General features: G+C 40.3%; 1 protein-coding gene across 10 annotated transcripts in view; it reads right to left on the reverse strand.

Moving 5' to 3' along the window:
- The window catches only part of LOC124619939 (protein-L-isoaspartate(D-aspartate) O-methyltransferase), a 54,322-nt gene extending 34,070 nt beyond the window's left edge, over nucleotides 1-20,252 (reverse strand). For 2 of the 10 annotated variants that reach the window (XM_047146595.1, XM_047146594.1), the window contains exons 1-3: nucleotides 19,829-20,251; nucleotides 19,560-19,652; nucleotides 19,338-19,474 (exon numbers count right to left, since the gene is read on the reverse strand). In XM_047146595.1, the coding sequence (XP_047002551.1) occupies nucleotides 19,338-19,474; nucleotides 19,560-19,652; nucleotides 19,829-19,886 (288 nt within the window). In that variant the 5' untranslated portion in view covers nucleotides 19,887-20,251. Of the gene's footprint in view, nucleotides 1-19,337; nucleotides 19,475-19,559; nucleotides 19,697-19,828 lie in introns of all 10 variants that reach the window. The other 8 variants (XM_047146596.1, XM_047146600.1, XM_047146597.1 and 5 more) reach the window with 6 other exon arrangements.
- Between the last annotated feature and the right edge of the window lie 287 nt (nucleotides 20,253-20,539).

A 20,539-nucleotide genomic window follows, 5' to 3' on the forward strand; every position in this document is an offset into this window, starting at 1 on the left:
AGATATGCCCCAGTATTCTCTGCTGTACAGTGGACCAGACAGAAGAACAGGACAAGCTAGAGCGGGATTCATAATAACAAAGGAGGTTGGTGTTTTGGAATTTGAACCCATATATGACAGACTTAGCAGACAGAGTGAAAGGGAAATTCAGAAATATAAAGATAATAACAGCATACATACCAACAGAGGTAGCAGAAGAATAAACAAAGGAAAAGTTTCATGAAGATCTAGAAAGCGCATGCAGTAAAGTACAAAAGTATGATCTGTTCTTAGTTATGGGAGATTTTAATGCACAGGTTGGGTGAAGCGAATATGGAAGAATATCTGGGATATGCACATTACATGAAGAAAGTAACGAGAATGGAGAAATGTTATGTAAGTTTGCTGCTAGAAATAATCTAATCATCAGGAGCACATTTCCCACATAAAAGAATATATCTCAGAACATCGAAATCAAATGCAAGTGGAACAGTCAATCAAACAGACCAAGTGTTAGTAAAGGCACGACATGCCGCATCAATTATCGATGTAAGAAGCTGCAGGGGCCAGAACTGTGGCTCAGGCCAATATGCTGTAAAAGCTGTAGTGAGAGAAACTATCTGAAATACCTAAAGCTGGAATGGAGAAAAATACAAACTGGGACACAGAAAAACTGAATGGCCCAGAAGTTACGAGAGCATACCAAGCAAAAGTTAGAGATGCACTGATTCCCAGCAAGGAACAATGGGAATCCAAGAGAGATGGACTAAGATCCAGAAAGCGGTGAAAGAGGCAGCAGGAGATGTAGTTGGGATGAGAAGAAATGCAAGAAATGAGTGGTCTGATGATGAATGCAGGCTAGTATAGAACATACAAATGCAGCAAGACTGACAATGATACAGAGAGAAACAAGAAGAAACATGGAGGTGTACTAAGAAATAAGATCCAATGCCCAAAGAATATGCAAGAAAAAGGAAAAGTAATGGCTGAAATCAAAGTTTAAAGAGATGGAAGAATTAAAGGAACAGAATGAAACGAAGAAATTCTCTATAATGCTGTGGGAAAGATTAGAAAAAGATTTTCAACACAAACAACATGCATGCAAAAACAGAAACGGCAAGGTAATAAGAGATGAACAAGAAACAGGTAATAAGAGATGAACAAGAAATATTGCAAAGGAGGGAAGAATACTTTGAAGATACACCCAACAAAAACTCAGATCAGGCCCCAAGAGGTACACAGAAACAGGAAGAGAACACAGAGGCAAGAGAAATTGAAAGAGATGAGACACAAAACCCAACAATGCTGGAAGTGGAAACTGTGATAAATAAACTAAAAAATAAGGATGCACCCAGTGAAGATGGGATCATGTCACAACCAATAAAATTGGTTGGTAGTGTGTGTGTGTGTGTGTGTGTGGGGGGGGGGGGGGGGGGGGGGGGACCTTTAGGACGTGAAATAATGAAAGCATGCCGGAGGAGTGGAATACTGGAATAAGAAAGGAGAAAAGCTCAATTGTGAGAACCATAGAGGCATAACACTACTGAGTGCAGTATATAAGACTTTCTCTGGACTGCCCAATGAAAGAATAAAGAAGTGCACCAAAAAGATACTCTGAGAATACCAATGTGGGTTCTGGCCAAACAGAGGTAAATCTGACCAGCTGTTTGTTGTTAGACAAATAATGGAAAAATTTTATGAATATGATATAGATCTCCACTTCCTGTTCATAGACTTTAAACAAGCTTTCGATAGTATTAATAGACCTTATGAATATGATATAGATCTCCACTTCCTGTTCATTGACTTTAAACAAGTTTTTAATAGTATTAATAGACCAGGACTGAAAGAACTGGGTATCCTTGATAAACTAAGAAGGTTAATCGAGCTAACAATGAAGGACACAAAAGTAAAAGTGAATAACAGAATGACCACGCAGTTTGACTTTGAGGACAGAGTGAAACAGGATGATGGCCTCTTTGCAGTCCTGTTTAACTTAGCACTGCATAGTATCCCACGCCCGGGTTCCCGGGTTCGATTCCCGGCGGGGTCAGGGATTTTCTCTGCCTCGTGATGGCTGGGTGTTGTGTGTTGTCCTTAGGTTAGTTAGGTTTAAGTAGTTCTAAGTTCTAGGGGACTGATGACCATAGATGTTAAGTCCCATAGTGCTCAGAGCCATTTGAACCATTTGAACTGCATAGTATCATACAAAAAGTAGATAAAAAAGGAACAATAATGATGAAGTCCAGCCAGATAGGTGCATATGTAGATGATATTGTCATAGTGGCAAGGGATGTAACATCGCTTAAAGAAATATATGGAGAAATGGAAGCAGAAGGAACAAGAATTCGACTTACTGTAAATGACAAAATACATGGTTTTGTCCAATTCTGAAGCTAGAAGAACACCACAGGACCTGAAGATCTCTGATAAATGTTTCAAAGCTGTTAGATGCTTCCATTATTTAACAAGCAGGAAACAAAGCCTATTATGAAAACCTAAAGATATTCTAGAACACTGTGTGACCTGTTGCCACATATGGATCAGAAATGTGGACAATGACAGAAGCAGACAGTAACAGCCTAAGGGCATTTTAAAGGAAAATCTTACAAAAACAATCTATGGGCCTGTGAGAGGCAGAAGGTTGGAGAGTGAGTTACAACCATGAAATACAAGAGCTTATACAAGGGAAAGATGCAGTGAAATTTATCAAATCTCAAAGAATACGTTGGTTAGGACATATGGAAAGGATGACAGAAGACAGGATACCCAAACGAATAATGAATGCCATACTGTATTCCACCACAAAGAAGGGCAGACCAAGAGCTAGATGGATGGACAACATGCTGGCTGACCTTGCCAAGATGGGGATCCTTGAACGGAAGAAAAAGGCTGAGAACAGAGATATATATGGAGGAAGATTGTTGAGGACACCAAGGCCCACCAAGGGCTGTAGTGCCGAAGAAGAAGAAGAAGAAGAACAAGAAGAAGTGAGAAGGACAGGAATAAGACGGCCTAGGATGAAGGGTATTTCGAAGACACTGAGAAAGGATAAGATCAGACAATAAAAGGGAACTAAAAACAAACAGCCAATGACAGACGAGAGTCATTGCATTGACGAAGAATTAGCCTTTAGAATATGTATGTATGTATGTCAAAAGATTTGACTACAGGCATTAACTGTTCGCTGCTCTCTCATTGGCTGTGTGGACCCAGCAGCTGTCCCACCCTCTTTCCTTCTCACCATATCTCACAGAAAGTATTGATAGGATTCCCGCACAACCACAGTTAAGTACACAACTAGCCCTGACCTAGACCTTTATTCTAGAGTACACTCCGTAAATTTCATTGTACAATCAAAATGTCATGCTTTAATGCATCAAACAGCTGAATTAATAAATAAATAAATTAATTATAAAAGCAGATTACATTTAATGTAAGTAAATGTTACTTATGTAAACAAGCTATGTATTTCTTCTCTTGCAAAATCAGTTGTCTCACATAACAGTGAAATATCCAAAACACAGTCTATGACGATGAATTTCAAGCACTACTGAACTACATAGCATCTCTGAAATGAATACATATGGAAGGGAAAAATAAATATTGTATGTTTCTTGCCTGCCAGTTGCTTACTGTAAATTAAGTTGTGCACTATGATACGTTCAATAGGTTATGGACCTAGAGCGTATCAGATAAGATGGATTGCTGATTTATGAGGTAAAATCTAACCTGCATGACAAACCAGCACATCACTGTGTTTGTCTTGGAGACGTAAATATGCCCTTTATTAACCACTGGCCACTTAACAGTGCAAAAGCTTTAATCATCCTATACACAACTGATAATCTTAATTTTACACAGATGTTCTTTCAATTTAATTCCATTTCTTTCTCTAATGAAGACTGTGGTGGAAAGCTTATTTGTAAGTGTCTTAATTGAGCCTATCTGCAACTTAACGTGTCATCTTTATGTAAAGTATCAATCTATCATTTACAAAGGAGTTCATTAGAATAAAACCACTTCACTGTTAGTTTTAATTTTTCTTTAATTGCCTGCCGCAATTTTATGGTGGCGCAGCATGTGTAAAGCAGTGTGTCATCTGCTTAATATACTACTGTATTAGCTCCTATGTGGGAAGGTAAATTGTTACTGCAATAATGGAAAGAAATGAACCAAGAGCCAAAAGCTAGGTGGCATGCCAGTCTGAACGTCCTTCAGCAACTAGCATCTATTCTGAATAAAGATAGACTGTCTCCTGTTGTTTAAACAGGACTTAATTACAGTTAAAGTTGGGTTGTGTGTGTCATAAACTTCGTGTTTTGCAAGTAGGGTGTAGTGCTAAATGGTATACAGACTTTAGTGAGATCACAAAGTATGACAAACAGGTCCTTATTTTCAAAATGCAGTTAACACCTAGTTGTTAACTTAAAAGACAGATTGGCTGTTGGAGAGAACATGCTTATAAAATATTTATTAAGCTGGCTGTACATTAGAAACTGGAATACTGGAACAACAAAAACTGGTCAGTAGTTGGACACCTGCTTATCTTTCTTTCTGAAGATTTGTATCACCATAAAAATTTTGAGTTTACCAGGAAAAATACCAGATTTCAAACATTAATTAAAAATGAAATTAAGTGGTTGACAGAAACTTCTTTTAAAAAATTACAAAATTTGAGAAGCAGAAGAAATAGTAAACAATATTTTGGAAAGTATGAGTGACTGGTTTTGTGCAAATGATCTCACTCGCAGTTTTATTAAGTCAACATATTCAGTTCTGCACATCTAGATGTACTAGAGCCCTGTAGCACATGGTAAATGAATAATTTAGGGCAAAAAACTTCAAAATTATTGGGTTTCCATATTGATGAGATTTTAAACAGGAAAAAAACATATTTCAGACTACTAAAATAACTTAGTTCAGTAACATTTGCACTTAGAATCATTGCAAATCTTGGGGAGATGCAAATCATTAACTGACATATTTTCATTTAATAATGTCACACAGAATAATGTTATGGAGTAACTCATCTTTAAGAAAGAAAGTCTTCATTGCCCACAAACGCACTGTAAGAATAAAATGTGGTGCTCACCCATGATCATCTCGTAGAAATCTGTTTAAGGAGTTACGCGTTTTGTCTACTGCTTTACAGTACTTATTTCCTCGTGAAGTTTATGTAAACAATTAACTGCAGTTCAAAAGGAACAATGTTGTTTATAACTACAATATCAGAAGAAGAAAATAACATTCATTATGCCATATTAAGGTTGTCTTAAGCACAAAAAAGGTGCACAATGCTGCAACCACAATTTTTGATCACAGAGCCAAGAGAGTAAAATAGCCTATTATGCCTATTTTCATATGGCATCATATTTTGGGACAATTCATCAGTAAGAGAAAAAGTATTCATTGCACAGAAGTGTGAAATCAGAATGATAGCTGGAGCCCACAAAAACCACCTTGCAGACATTTATGTAAGAAACTCAGACATTCACAATACATATATTCACATACAAAGTTTGTTATAAATAACCCATCCCAATTCAAAAATAATAGTGAAGTGCATAGCTACATCACTAGAGGAAAGGATGATCTTCGCTATTCTGGGTTAAATCTGACTTTGGCACAGAAAGGGGTGAAACCGTGCTGCCATAAAAATCTTTGGTCATTTGAGAAAAATAGCATTAAAAGTCTGACAGGTAGCCAACCAACATTTAAAAACAAATTAAAAGAATTTCAGAATGACAACTCCTCTTATCCAACAGATGAATTAAACCGACATGTTCATTACAGAATGTCATATTCGTGGTCTATGGAACAAGTACAGGGTGCAGCAGAACCGACTATTCTGTTTCTATCGATTACCGCTGGGGCTGTGGTGGGGATAGGCAGTTGCACGTGGTCTGCCTTCGTTCAGTCATTGACCCCCTTTCAGTAGCCAACATGGTCTGCACCAGTGCACATCGTGGTTTTGCCGTTCGCGCTTATTATGGAAACAACATATCTGTGATCGCTACACAATGAGCTTTTCAGCGACTGTTCAACATTCCACTCAAAACTTTCGCTGAAAATAACCCCCGAATTATTCATGGAAGACCGCAACATTCACCTAGAGTGACAGTGTGGCGTGCCGTATCACAATCTGGTATGGTAGGCCCTTACTTTTTTGAGGAGGAAGGAGTGAACGTGACAGTTAATTCCACATGTTATGCTTCAATGCTGTAAAATTTCATGCAACCCAGAATGGACTAGATTGTTGAAGAACATGGACTGGGGGACTTGTGGTTCCAACAGGATGGAGCTACTGCTCACATATCTTGAATTTCACTTGATGTTTTGAGAGGAATGTTTGAGGGATGCCTTGTCTCTTTAAGGGGTGATGTCGGGTGGCCTGCGCTGTCACCAGATTTGAGCATTTGTGACTGCTTTCTTTGGGGATATAGGAAGGAAAAGGTTTTCAAAAGCCACCCTCACACCCTACCAGAGTTAAAAGAGCAGATTATTGACAAAGTGAATGCCATACTCCGCACTGTGTGTGCAAGAGCTGCTCGAAACTTCAGGGATCACCCACAACAATGTATTAATGCTAATAGCCACCATCTTGAGGACATTATTTTCAAAACTAAATGAATGTAAAATGTTATATAGTACCAATTTAAAAATAAAAACATTTTTTCTCTATACAATCAGATTTACTTTTTACAGCTCCTTAAAACTGCTTAGTCGGTTCTGCCGCACCCTGTATTAGTGAAATATAATGTAGAGAGAGACTTGTGAATGATCAACATGTAGCCACACTGACAAAGTAATTTGCGATGTGATAAAATGATTTGTTCCACATTACAATTTGTCATGCAAATGATCAATAGAACATGAAATCACCCAACCAACCAACAATACTCTACAGTTCTGGAGTTCGAAACCTTTCTAGGAGTTTAGCAGCAAACACATCTGATGCATATATGTCATTTTCCTTAAGGGGGGTAGGGCGTCAAACGGGCCGACTTGGAGCAGGAGAGGCACCACAGGACATTTTATTTTCTACTGTCTATACTTTTACAAATAAATTCATAAAACTTTGTCAGCATGACCAGGAAGAATTCAGGATTCACTCATAGCAAAAACATAACAAAATAACTTTTTTTTTTTAGATATGAAATTTCATCATTTTTTTCACTTACTATTGGCTGCATTTGTTGCTATAGGTACATTTTTCTTCACAAGTAAGAGAGATTCTTTGATGAATTTTGCACAGCATACAAACCATACTTACAGGTGTATGAACCTCTAGAATTTTCCAAATCTATTAAAAACTGTCGTAAAAATTGAAATAATTAACTACAAAATTTGATTTTTTTTCTAAACATAAAGTTTAAAACGTAACAGCTCATTCATTTTTTCATAAATCAAATAGATTCTAGAGTTTCAGACACCTGTAAGTATGGTTTGTATGCTGTGCAAAATTCATCGAACATTCTCTCTTACTTATGAAGAAAAGTGTACCGATAGCAACAAATGCAGCTAATAGTAAGTGAAAAAATGATGAAATTTCACATGTAAAAAAATTATTTTGTTATGTTTCTGAACTTCCGCTGCTACGAGTGTGAATCCTGAATCTTTCCTGGTCATGCTGACAAAGTTTTACGAATTTACTTGTAAAAGTATAGACAGTGGAAATTAAAATGTCCTCTGGTGCCTCTCCTGCTCCAAGACAGCCCGTTGTCCTACCCCCCTTAATTTTGTTTCTCAGTTCACTTACTGAGCATGGTATGTAATCATTCATGACTTCTGGGTCAAGAAGTATATCCTATGTGAGGGTTTGAGAATTTCCCATCCTGTTTCATAGTTTTAGGGAACACCACCTACGCAACATTCAGGTCACTTCAACATCAACCATAGTTACAGTCCCACATAACAACTACTGATTCATGAACATACGCAGAGGATAGGTACTTGGTAAAGTGGATGTTAAACATAACTCAATTTAAATGTAATACAATTATGAAGAACAAATTTCTCTGTGTCATAGTGTATACCTTCAGCAATAAGTAGGACTGCCTTACTAAAGACCATCAGTCCCATCGGATTATGGAAGGACCGGGTAGGAAGTCAGCCATGCCGTTTCAAAGGAACTATCCTGGCATTTACCTGAAGTGATTTAGGGAAATCATGGACAACCTAAATCAGGATGGTCGGGTGGAGGTTTGAACTGTTATCCTCCTGAACACGAGTCAAGTATGATGACACCATAAAGAGAGTCTATTCATGTAGGTATGTGCCATACTTTGGTCTGCTGTGAAAATTTAGGCGAGGAGATGATTCTCTATGAAGTAAACAGCTCCTAAGTAAAACATTCCATAGTATATTATGACAAAAAAAATTCAGAAGTTATTGGGCAAGCAGGTCGATTGGTTGGTTTAAAAGATGGGGGGGGGGGGGGGGTAAGGGGGGGGAGGAAGGGGACCAAACTACAATTACTGAGGGGGGTGGGGGGGGGGGGGTGGAGGAAGGGGACCAAACTACAATTACACAAGGAAAAGAGGAAAAGAAAGAAGGAGACATACAGCACAATAACAGGAGAAAGGAAGAACCAGAAGAACGACAGGACAACCAACACTACTATGGAGAAAAAAAAAAAAAAAAAAAACAACACACAGAGAGAGAACATTTAGAAGGGGTAAAAACGAAAGAGCAGATGACTGGCCGACCACGAGAATAAAAATGAAAAGCCAGCCACTCTGTGACACATTAAAACATCCACCCCAAAAGCACTACGGTGGAGGACACAGGGGGCCAAATGATAAAACTCACCCTCACAAATAAAACGCAAAACTAAATCAGCCAACGAGGCGTTGTCAGGTAAAATTGGCAGCAATGAGTCCAGCAACCCAAGATTCCGTCACTCGGCAGTCAAAGTGGGACAGTGCACCAGAAGATGGGCCACTGTCAACCGGGTGCCGCACCAACACTGAGGCAGGTCTTCAAGGTGCAGGAGGTAACCGTGGTCGCCCAAGCACGGCCAATGCGGAGCCGGCGGAGGACAAGTGTACTGTTGTGCCATTCTGTCTCCCAAAGCCGAAAAACCCTGCGGCGTGAGTCAGAACGTAGGTCAGGTTCAGAGATGCCCATCTCCAGAAGCGGTTTCCACGTAGTCTGTTTTGCCGGCCTGTCAGCAAGTTCGTTGCCTGGCATTCCGACGTGACCTCGGGTCCAGACAAACACCACTGAATGACTGGACTGTTCTAGGGCATAGATGGACTCCTGGATGGTCGCTATCAAAGGATGACAAGGGTACCACTGGTCGATAGCTTGTAGGCTGCTCAAGGAGTCAGTACGCAGGAGAAATGACTCACATGGGCTTGAGCAGATGTGCTGAAGAGCACGAAATATGGCCGCCAGCTCTGCAGTGAAAACACTGTAGCCATCGGCCATGGAGTACTATTCTATATGTCCTCCATGAACACAGGCAAAGCGAAAGTGACCATCAGCCATCGAACCATCAGTGTAAACCACGTCATGGCCCTGCTACATGTCGAGAATCAAGAGGAAGTGACAGCGGAGAGTCACAGGGTTAACTGAGTCTTTAGGGCCACGTGAAAGGTCCAGGCGAAGCCGCGGCCTAGGTGTACACCACAGAGGTGTACGTGAATGGACCTCAAGCATAGGTGGTAAAGGGAAGGACTACAGTTCAGACAGAAGGGATCGCATGCAAACTGCAATCATTAGCCATGACCTGGGCTGCCGATGGGGGAGACGGGCTGCCACGGGTGGGAAAAGGAGACTGTAATTCAGATGTGCAGGAGATCTAAGAACATGTGCAACATAACTGGCGAGCAGTTGTGCATGTCTAACCTTCAACAGAGGGACTTCGGCCTCCGCAAGGACAGCGGTCACCAGACTCGTTATAAAAGAACCTGTCACTAGGCGAATGCCACAGTGGTGCATTGGGACAAGTAAACGCAATGCTGAGTGTGCCACTGAACCATAAACCATACTCCCATAGTCGAGGTGGGGTTGAACAAGTGCTCTGTAGAGTTGCAGCAGCATAGAGTGATCTGCACCCCAGTTGGTGTTGCTCAGGCAGTGGAGGGCATTGAGGTGCTGCCAGCATTTCCACTTAAGCTGACGAAGGTGAGGTAGCCAAGTCAATTGGGCATCAAAAACCAGTCCTAAGAATCGATATGCTTCCACGACAGTGAGTGGATCATCAGTAGGATAAAGTTCTGGTTCTGGATGAACAGTACGATGCATAACACACAACTTTGCGGCCAAAAACTGGAAACCTTGAGCTAGAGCCCATGACTGCACCTTGTGGATGGCTCCCTGTAGGTGCTGCTCAGCAACACGAGTACTGGTGGAGCAGTACAAAATGCAGAAGTCCTCTGCATACAGAGAAGGTGAGACAGATGGCCCTACAGCTGCTGCTACACCATTAATGCCCAATAAAAATAGAGAGACACTCAATACAGAGACCTGCGAGACCCCAATCTCCTGGATATGGGGAGAATTATGGGAAGCTCCAACTTGGACGTTGGAAGTACGAAGCGACACGAAATTCTGGATAAAAATCGGAAGCGGGTCTTGGAGACCACACTCGTACAATGTGGCAAGGATATGATGTCGCCAGATGGTGTCATACACTTTTCGTAAATCAAAAAAAGATGGCAACCAGGTGTTGGCATCTGGAAAAAGCCGTTTGGATGGCAGACTCGACAGACACAAGATTATCAGTGGTACAGCAACCCTGACAGAAGACGGCCTGACATGGAGCCAGTAGGCCATGTGACTCCAGGACCCAACCCAAGCGCCGACACACTATATGTTCCAGCAGCTTACAAAGAACGTTGGTGAGGCTGATGGGCAGTCAGCTTTCCACATCAAGCGGGTTTTAACCAGGTTTGAACACCGGAATGATGATGCTCTCCCGCCATTGCGATGGAACGATGGAAAGATGCCATCACACCAGATCGGTTGAAGATGTCGAGGAAATGTCGCTTGCAGTCAGATGAGAGATGCTTAATCATCTGACTGTGGATCCGATCTGGCCCAGGAGCTGTGTCAGGGCAATGTGCAAGGGCACTGAGGAGCTCCCACTCTGTAAATGAGGTGTTACAGGATTCAATGAAGCATGCAGTGAAAGACTGGGGGGTAATTCTTCGAGGCAGAGGCTCGAGCAAAGTGCTCAGCAATCATGTTTGCAGTTTGCATAGGTAGATAACACACCATTTAAGTTAACACCAGGAACACCTGTTGGGGTCTGGTACCCGAAAACACGTTTCATCTTTGCCCAGACTTGGGAAGGTGACGTGTGGCACCCAATGGTGGAGACATCACTCCCAACACTCCTGATTCTGTCATGTGACAAGTCGGCAAATGCGGGCGTGGAGCCGTTTAAAGGCTATGAGGTGCTCCAGGGAAGGATGCCACTTATGTCGCTGTAGAGCTCGTTGACACTCCTTAATTGCTTCAGCAACTTCCGGCTGCCACCAAGGGACTGCCTTTCGCCAGGGGCATCCTAAAGAGCGAGGAATCGCATTTTCTGCCACAGAACAATTGCTGTAGTTACCTGCGCAACCATCACATCGATGTTACCATGTGGGAGAGATTCAACAGTGACAGCAGACATGAAAGTTTCCCAGTCTGCCTTGTTTAAAGCCCATCTGGACAGGCTTCCATGGGCCTGACACCGAGGCAGTGGCAGGAAGATGGGGAAATGGTCACTATCACACAGGTTGTCACTGAACTCAAGGGACCCCTTCCTAGTGAGATGAGCTGAAGAAGACTCGTGCTTCTCCAGCTCAGAAGTGGGGACTGATGTCCCCAATGGTTGGAGGGGGTGGGGGAGGGGGGTGTTGCTCCAGAAGTAGGTGGTGCGGGAGCAACAGGGAGGGAAGTACCCCCTACCATCAAGGAGGCAGGTGTAGTCTTCTGGTTCTGAGACGCGACAGGAATGCGAGGAACTGATGGGGCAACAATTGTTCTCATAGCGGCGGTGTAAGAGGAGGTCAAAGCCAGAGGTTCTAGGTGCTGAAATTTCCTCTTAGTCTCAGTGTAGGTCAGTCGGTCCAGGGTCTTATATTCCATGATCTTCCTCTCTTTCTGTAAAATTCTGCAGTCTGGCAAGCAAGTTGAATGAGGCTCTTTGCAGGTCACACAGATGGGAGGTGGGGCACGTGGAGTATTGGGATGTGATGGACATCCACAATCTTGACATGTGACGCTGGAAGTACAGCGGGAAGACATATGGCTGAACTTCCAGCACTGCATCGGGGAAGGGATATATGTCTTGACGTCACAGCCTTCGACCATCACCTTGACCTTCTCAGTCAACGTGTCACCCTCGAAAGCCAATATGAAGGCACCAGTGGCAACCTGATTATCCCTCGGACTTGATGGACATGCCAGACAAAATGAACACCTCGCCCCTATAAATTGGCGCATAGCTCATTGTCAGACAGCAAAAGAAGGTCCCGGTGGAATGTAATACCCTGGACCATATTTAAGCTCTTATGGGGCATGATGGTAACAGAAACAGCCCTCAACTTGTCACAAGTGAATAATGCCCCTGACCGAGCAGAGGATGCTGTTTTTATCAAGACTGATCCAGAGTGCATTTTGGACAAGCCCTCCACCTCCCCAAACTTGTCCTCCAAATGTTCCATAAAAAATTGAGGCTTCATGGACATGAAAGATTCCCCATCAACTCTCGTACATATGAGGTACCGGAGCGAATAATCTTCGCTGCCATCCTTAGCCTGGCATTCCTCCCATGGTGTGGCCACGGAAGGGAACAATTTGGGGTAATATTTCTTAGCATTGAAGTTAAGACTTTGCCCGCTTAGAGACTGCAGGCGGCGGACCACCAGCAAGAGATGACGTACTATGCTTCATGGCATGTCATCCGCCCTGATGCCAGCCACTCCAACCAGGGGCCCACCACATAGGTGCCACCCAGCCTCAGCAAGGGCCACCTGGCAGGATGGCCATTGCCGGGAGTCCCGATGCCCCTTGGATATGGGCATCTAGGTACTCCATGGCATACGTGGGGAGTTAACGGCACAGGTATCAAAAGAGCGATCACTGTGTTGTAAGGGGCTACAACCAACAGGGTACATGGCGGCCCCACCACAATGGACTGGCTACCATGCTGGATGAGATGCTAAAAAGTCCATGGTCATCGTCGGCACAGAAAGCGACACTGCATAGTGCATGGTGGAAAACACACCCAGGAAGCTGTCCTCGTCCAAGAGATGAAGAATGAGGGGGACTGCAATGCAATGACGAGAAAGTGGGCTAAAGATCTCAATGCACAATAGACACAATGCACCATGTAAGGCGCCCTTCACCAATTGGCTCGCTCTTCAAGAAAATTTAGAAAGATGGAGGTCAAACCAGACAGGGGACCACCACTTAAAGGCCGACATGTGTGAGACTCCTTTTAGTAGTCTCTTACGATGGGCAGGAACACCTCAGGCCTATTCTAACCCTTGAACCCTTGGACCTGCAGGGGGGAAGCAGGTTGATTTATGATCTTCTTATGTGATTGTCAAGACATTGTTGGATAGATCACTAATAAACGTAATTAGAAAATGCAGTCAGGCAATTTAATCTCAAATCATATAAGGCATGTCAGTTTCTCAAAAAAAAAAGTTAGACCTCTGTACAAAGTGTGTTACGAAACAGGATATTTTCATTTTATCTTTGTTTTTGTAAATGGTATAGTTCTTCGAAAAATGTATATTTTGTAAATAACTCTTAAAACAGTACAGAACTAAAAAGAAATATAACTAATTAACCAAGGTTGATAGTATAGAGAACTGGCAGATGTTTTGTTTCAAAGCTCCCTCTTTAAATGCTCAAATTTAATTGACACAAATACCTACTTATGCATTTTCTTTTTACTTACAAACCTAAGTAGTAAACACAAAAAAATTTAATTTTTTTTACTAATTTGGAAAGTCACAGAACTTCCTTATTCTGTTACCAGGGACAACTGATATAAACAACACTTCTCTGTTATAGCTATCTATATTATGTAAATATTTATTACAAAAAATTAAAAAAGTGCATTTCTATGTTTTTTTTAATTATTTACTCTAAAACCTCTCTCACAAAATGTATATTGTTTGGTTAATGTGTTAGTAGTTACTCACTCCAACAAGAAACTTAGTGATAACCCACCTGAACAATCACAGTCACTGGAATGTGAAACTGAAGAAGACAGTGCAGATGTTTATATTCCTGGGAAGTTATTGATGCATTGAATGTAAGCATTTCTGTTTCAGTCCCTCATATGTCCCCCCCCCCCCCCTCCATCCCTTAAACACCCAGACAAGGTAAGACGCAAAAGAAGAAAATAGTTTGTACAAAGAAAAGTAGAAGAAATCGAAATAAGTTTTACACAAGCAACATCTTCAAAACTTTGTGAAATGTATAATGTAGATGCATTTAGTGCAGAAACCGAAGGTAGTCATATATGCACTGAAAAACCTAGACACTGCTATCTTGGCACCCACCTATACTGAGAAGGTACAATTACCGACACTGTTCTGATACCAGATAGTTACGCAAAACAGCAGAAACAGAAATACATACCCACTTCCTCACATTATTTACTTCGAAAGCTCATAAAATGAAGACTAAAAAAGGTATCTGGGCATGTCAGATTCCTACTGTGACCATCCATTGCAATATGATATGGTTAACGTTGCTCTGGAATATTACCCAAGTGATGCCAAATCAGGCTGATATTTACTCTGTTAATGAAAATTGTGAAAAAGTTAAAAATGCAAAATGATACACAACAAGATCAGTAAAAGCAGCAATCTCCTAATGGAAAAGGAGAACCCAAATTTATAAAGTGGTCTCACAAAATAATTCTCCTTACAACCAAAATGTGTAAAATGCCAGCTAGTGAAGGAAGTATGCACATGTATTTACTACACTAATCTGAAACTTATTTTTTCCACCAAAAGCAGTGCCACAGGACAGAAGTACACAGAGATGGTGACCCGATGCTTTTGTTTAGATGTTTTTGCGTAGGTGTCAAGAGCCACAAGAGAAATGGTTGAAGAGTGTGCAGTGTGTCTTGGTGTTTAAGGGATGACCACTGAAGTGTTATCTGATGTTTTGCAGAATGAAGTTCCATGTTTCCATTGGCACACATCACAAATGTGAATATTCACAGAGGTTTCTCACTTTTTTGGAACATCACACAGTTTTACTACTGTCAGTGACCTCATTCATGACAGTGCACATGCATGCTATGCTGGCAGCATGATAATTGACAATACAGCATCTAGAGGTCATATATTTCCTAAACATGTGTATGTGACTGAAGGTGTAGCATCAAATTTTAAAAACCGCTTTCAGCTTTATGAGCCTGGAAAACACTGTACAGGGGAAAGAAAAAAAAAATGCATATTTTCTACAAGAGGTCATCGGAAAAGTGCATGTGATGGGGCACGAGGCCTCTGTAACGTTTGTTTGTTGGTTACATGTTCCATGGATCATTCAGCACGATAGATTGTAATGATGTGGAATGAATCACTTAACATTCACATACTGTTACATTCTGAACATTTCTAAGACTTTATTTATTTTTACAAAAGGACATACATATGTGAGTTAGTAATTCCTACCCACCACCTTTTACACGTAACAACAATTGAAATTCTGCAACAGATTCTACAGAATGGAAGGTGCTGCCACGGAGAAACTTTATCAGTTAGTTATCAAATTTTATTTCATATCACTGGGTAAATTATCAAAAATTTTTGTTGCAGCACTGTGTACCCCTTTTTTGCTAAAGAAACCTTAATGTGGAGTAATAAATAGTTTTTCCTTCTGGTGTTGTAATTATGTTCCTCATTGTTCCTTTTGAACTGTAGTGGATTATTAACAACAAACCTCATGAGGGAATAAATATAGAGTGAAGCCTTACAGTTTTGAAAATGGCTGTTATACAACATCCATATACTAGTTTCAATGTAAGATTAAACAGTCAACTGGATGCACATAAACTTTAAGAACACTGTCTTGATGTTCCCAGCTGGCTACACATGGCAAAGGCGACAATGTTTTGTTTTATTTTTGACTTGAGCATTGCTGCTCCAAATTCTGACTATTGCTTTTTAGCAATGTAATGCTGATACCCCCAGTAGTTGTTGAAACCAAGGTCAATATACATAATGTTTATGTGCAACAGGTTTGCTTTCATACTGTGAAGCAGTAGTCAGAATGCACAACTCCTTAAACAGATGCCTACAAGATGATTTTACTTTTATTCTTATTCTTACAGCACTCTTGTGCTATGGGGGCTTTCTTAAAGAAGAGCTATCCCAGAACATTATTCCATACGACATTATCGAATGAAAATATGCAAAATATGTTAACTTACTGATTTGTCTCTCCCCAAGATTTGAAACAACTCCAAGCACAAATGTGGCTGAACGAAGTTGCCTTAGGGATTCCAAAATGTGTTTTTTCCCCAATTTAAATTCTCATCAATATAGACCCCTAAGAATTTTGAAGTTTCTACGCTATTCATTATTTCCTCACCATGTGTTACACTCGTCACTGATGAAATACCTCTTGATATGCAAAAATGAATATGATGTGTCGCTTTAAAATTGAGGGTGAGACCATTTACAAGAAACTAGTACTTTGAAGAACTTTTTTGCTGTTTCTGTATGTATGCTTGGATTGATTCCAATACTAGTGTCATCTGCCAAAAGAACTGAATTCTTGCTTGTTGTATCCTAGACAGAAGATAGTTTAATATATGGGAAACAGTAGTGGACCTAAGATTGAACCTCGGGGACCTCATACATCTAGCAACAAGATTTTATCTCCAGCGTGAAGCTCTTAATGCTATAAGAGGTGCTATTGGATTCGTATAGGTCATTTCAAAACTATTACAAAACATGGAACTCTTGCTTCTAAATGAACGTACATTAGGGGAATTGGAAAAAAGATAATCTACTATGATACCACTGGTAAGAATTCAGTGAAGTCCCTACTGGGTTGCAGCCTGGAGTGGCATATACATTCCAAGAACAGTTCTCCATGCAATGCAACCTGTCACTGTGTGTGAAATTCAGAGACCTCAGTATATTTTAGAAGACTTTGTTGTGAGTAACTCCATTTCTTGTCTCTGTGACAAGCAGTGGTGCGTGGGACAAATAATTAGTATCTCGCATGTGCTACAAGGTGTAACCGTCTCCTTATGATATCTCATGGTTCCAGCAAATTCTTTCAAATGGCCAGCATCAACAGTTCAGTGTGCAGCTTCCAGTTCCCGAGCATTGCTCTTGTTGAATCACCCTTGTCCATGTGCAAATTCAGTTCGGCTATACAAGATCAATGTGGAACAGATGGAAAAATATATGAACTCTTTTCAACAGTGTAACATTGATTGTTACAGTGTAGGCAATTTTAATTCAAGTAATGTCATAAATTATGACAAAAAAAAGTGAGTAATATAGGAACCAGAAAAGTGTGTGCACAAAGCAATTTTCTACATCTATTTTTTTAACATAATGTTTGAACAAAATGAACCATTGTTTTCCCACTCACTTCTAATGATGTAAAGTACTTATTCTGACTATGATATAGAAGTTTTGCATTACATTTACTCAATTTCAGCAATCAACTAAAATTTTTAAGTTCCAGGACTTAATCTGGGTCGACAGAAGCGTCCGATCCCACGCATCGGCTTTGACCCGTGACGTAAGGGTGTTGTCGAGTGTGACGTCATGACGTCGCGGAGTTTGGTTTGAGTGTGGCTGTCTCCAGTTCTGTTTTATCTTACTTTATTTACTTTTCTGATCTGTTCGTTCGATCTCGTGAGATTTTTTTTACAATTTAAAAACACTTATTACTTATTTTAATTATCTGTTTCCTCCAATTTATGTTTTAGTTTATTATATTTATCTTTCTGATCTGTTCGTTCTATCCCGTGAGATTTTTTTAAAAAAAGACAAAAAATACTAATCAGCTACTGAAGCATCTTTATCTTCTATGGATTGCAGGGGTTACAACCCCTGGGGAGGTGGGTGGGTATTCATGCATGGCTGTCTTCACTTACACGTTGTAGCTACGCAAGGCGTCTAAATTTGTTTATATTTAGTTTGCCCCCCACCCAAAACACCCCACTTCCCGCGCTTGTCCCGTTGGCGTCATTAGGCTTCTTGTGGAAAGTGTGTGTGTTTGTTTTTGTTTCCGCCATATTTGTGACGTCCTGGGTCAAAGCAGACGGGTGGGATCGGACGCTTCCGTATTTCCCTTTATCTTAGTTAGGTTTAACAAATTATGCACCACAAAATATTGCCCAATCTGAATGTACCTTCCATTAGTACAATGACCAACATAACACAATTTTGGGAATATTCAGGCTGTGGGTTTCACAGTAAATAATTTATTTAAAAAGTTCTCTCATCTTTGTATAAAAATACTTTTGGCAGTTTAAGAATTTCCAACATTAATATCATAGCTCACATTTAGCAGTCTTTACACTTTATAACTTTACATGACAATTAACATCCAGTGACTGTTCATCTTTTCAAAACATACTTGTGAAGTTTGCTGAGAGTTACAGAATTTCGTAGCTCATTTTTCCAGACGAAATACGAAAAAAAAGCTCAAAAGTGTGTATGGGTTAATTACATCTGACAGTATTGAACAAAGTTTTTATTAAAAATAATTTCAAATCTCTATCACTTTTAATTTTTTTATAATCATGTTTTTTTTTTTTTACTCCTGTTTTAACATTTTTACAAATACTCTCATGTAGAGGGGTCTACAGTTTTAGCAAAGCATCACAAAATCAAAATATTTTAATTTTGGAAAGGTGTCTTCGGGAACTTCAACACATATGTTTTTCAGAAAACTTTAAAATAAAGATGTGACACATTTGCTATTGACATGTATGATCTGAGATGAAACAGTCCTTTAAGAATAATAGCATTATGTTAAATTCGGAAGTTATTACTTACCTTGTAGCTAATGTAGAATGATAAAATCTCATATTGTAACACACTGGCAGGTGATACCTCTGAACTGCAGTTAATAAAGGAAGAGGGTGGCAACAAAATACAGATACTACTTTCTCTCAACCAAACAATGTTGCCTTACGAACACAAAATAGCGACACAAACGTATTGTTACTGCTGAATCACGACATTTCAATAATAAATGGAATGTCGCTGCTTACCGATCGAATTTTAACAGTAAAAAGGTACATATTGTTTGCACAAACCTTTATGCTTAGTAATTTCTTAAAAGTACGTAAATTTTAGTATTATTCTAGACAGATAGGTTGCCCTTTAGAGTAGGAATATAATGTACCAAATTACCATGTGAGGGGCGCTGATAGTGACGCCATAACCAATCCCTTGAGGTGCATCCATGTAGGGGTTAAATTTCGCGTATTTTCCACGGTCCACTTGCTCCATAACTTCTTCCACAATCTTACTACGAATTATTCCATTAGCTGCACAGACAAACAATATACAATAAAATATTCTAGAAACACATTACTGAATGCCGGTGCGCAACTGCGAAACTGAAATAATTACCGCGTAAATTGCGGACCATGTCACTGTTATTTTTTCCGTGAGACCTCCAAGCCATCGCGAACTGCCGGTTGAAGCTCAAGTAAAAAACACAACCTACAGCAACAAGAGCGAAGAAGTGAGTCATAGGAGCTGCTAACCTGCAAGATTTTGAAACCATTATATATGGTTTTATGAAGAAAAACATAGCAAGTTTCATATAACTACACTGCATATTTTACACAGTGACGGCTGTAATTCATAACATTTCTTACAATAACAGTCGCACTAACCTGCTATTGTACGTAAACTGCGTAACGGCAACTGACGACTTAAAATTTGTCCGACCATGACAGCAGCCTATCAAGCATATTGCGACGACGTATTTAGCACACGAAACAACTGAAATACGCAAAAATGTTGTAAATGTTTACCAACCAGCAGCTTCTAATGTTAACAATACGATTGTGAATTTCCGCAGAACTACATTTTCAACTGCAGCAGCAGAACCGAAATTTCGCCAAAGATAGTATTGTGAGAATAATAACAGACGTCTCCAGTAATGTCACTTGCGGCCAAGGCATTAAAAATCTCCTAGCTTTACTAGTTCTTTGGATGTCCTGTATCGCCCGTAACAGTAAATAACGGAAGTGTGTATACTTTGAATTTCTCAGTGGAAGAAATCTCTCCAGACAGAAAAAATAAAGTTTGAAATCTCTCAGTGGCCTGTCCAGTCCCCTCAATAGGGAAAATTAAAATGTGGAAAAAGTTGGTTCGTGGCAGGCCGACAACGTAACAGTACCTGAAAGGTAGAATACCTTATTTAAAAGAATTGTAAACTCTCTTTTAAATGCAGTGACCTCAATTTTCTTTTGTAAACAGCGTTTTCACGATAGTAGGAGAGATTTCCGCCAACTATAATCACATGATTTTTTTATATAATCAAAATGCTCCGTCAGTTTTTAGGGTATACAAAGCTGTTCAGTATGACCAAGATTTATCGA

Source organism: Schistocerca americana, chromosome 6, assembly GCF_021461395.2.
Source record: "Schistocerca americana isolate TAMUIC-IGC-003095 chromosome 6, iqSchAmer2.1, whole genome shotgun sequence".
Taxonomy (NCBI): domain Eukaryota; kingdom Metazoa; phylum Arthropoda; class Insecta; order Orthoptera; family Acrididae; genus Schistocerca; species Schistocerca americana.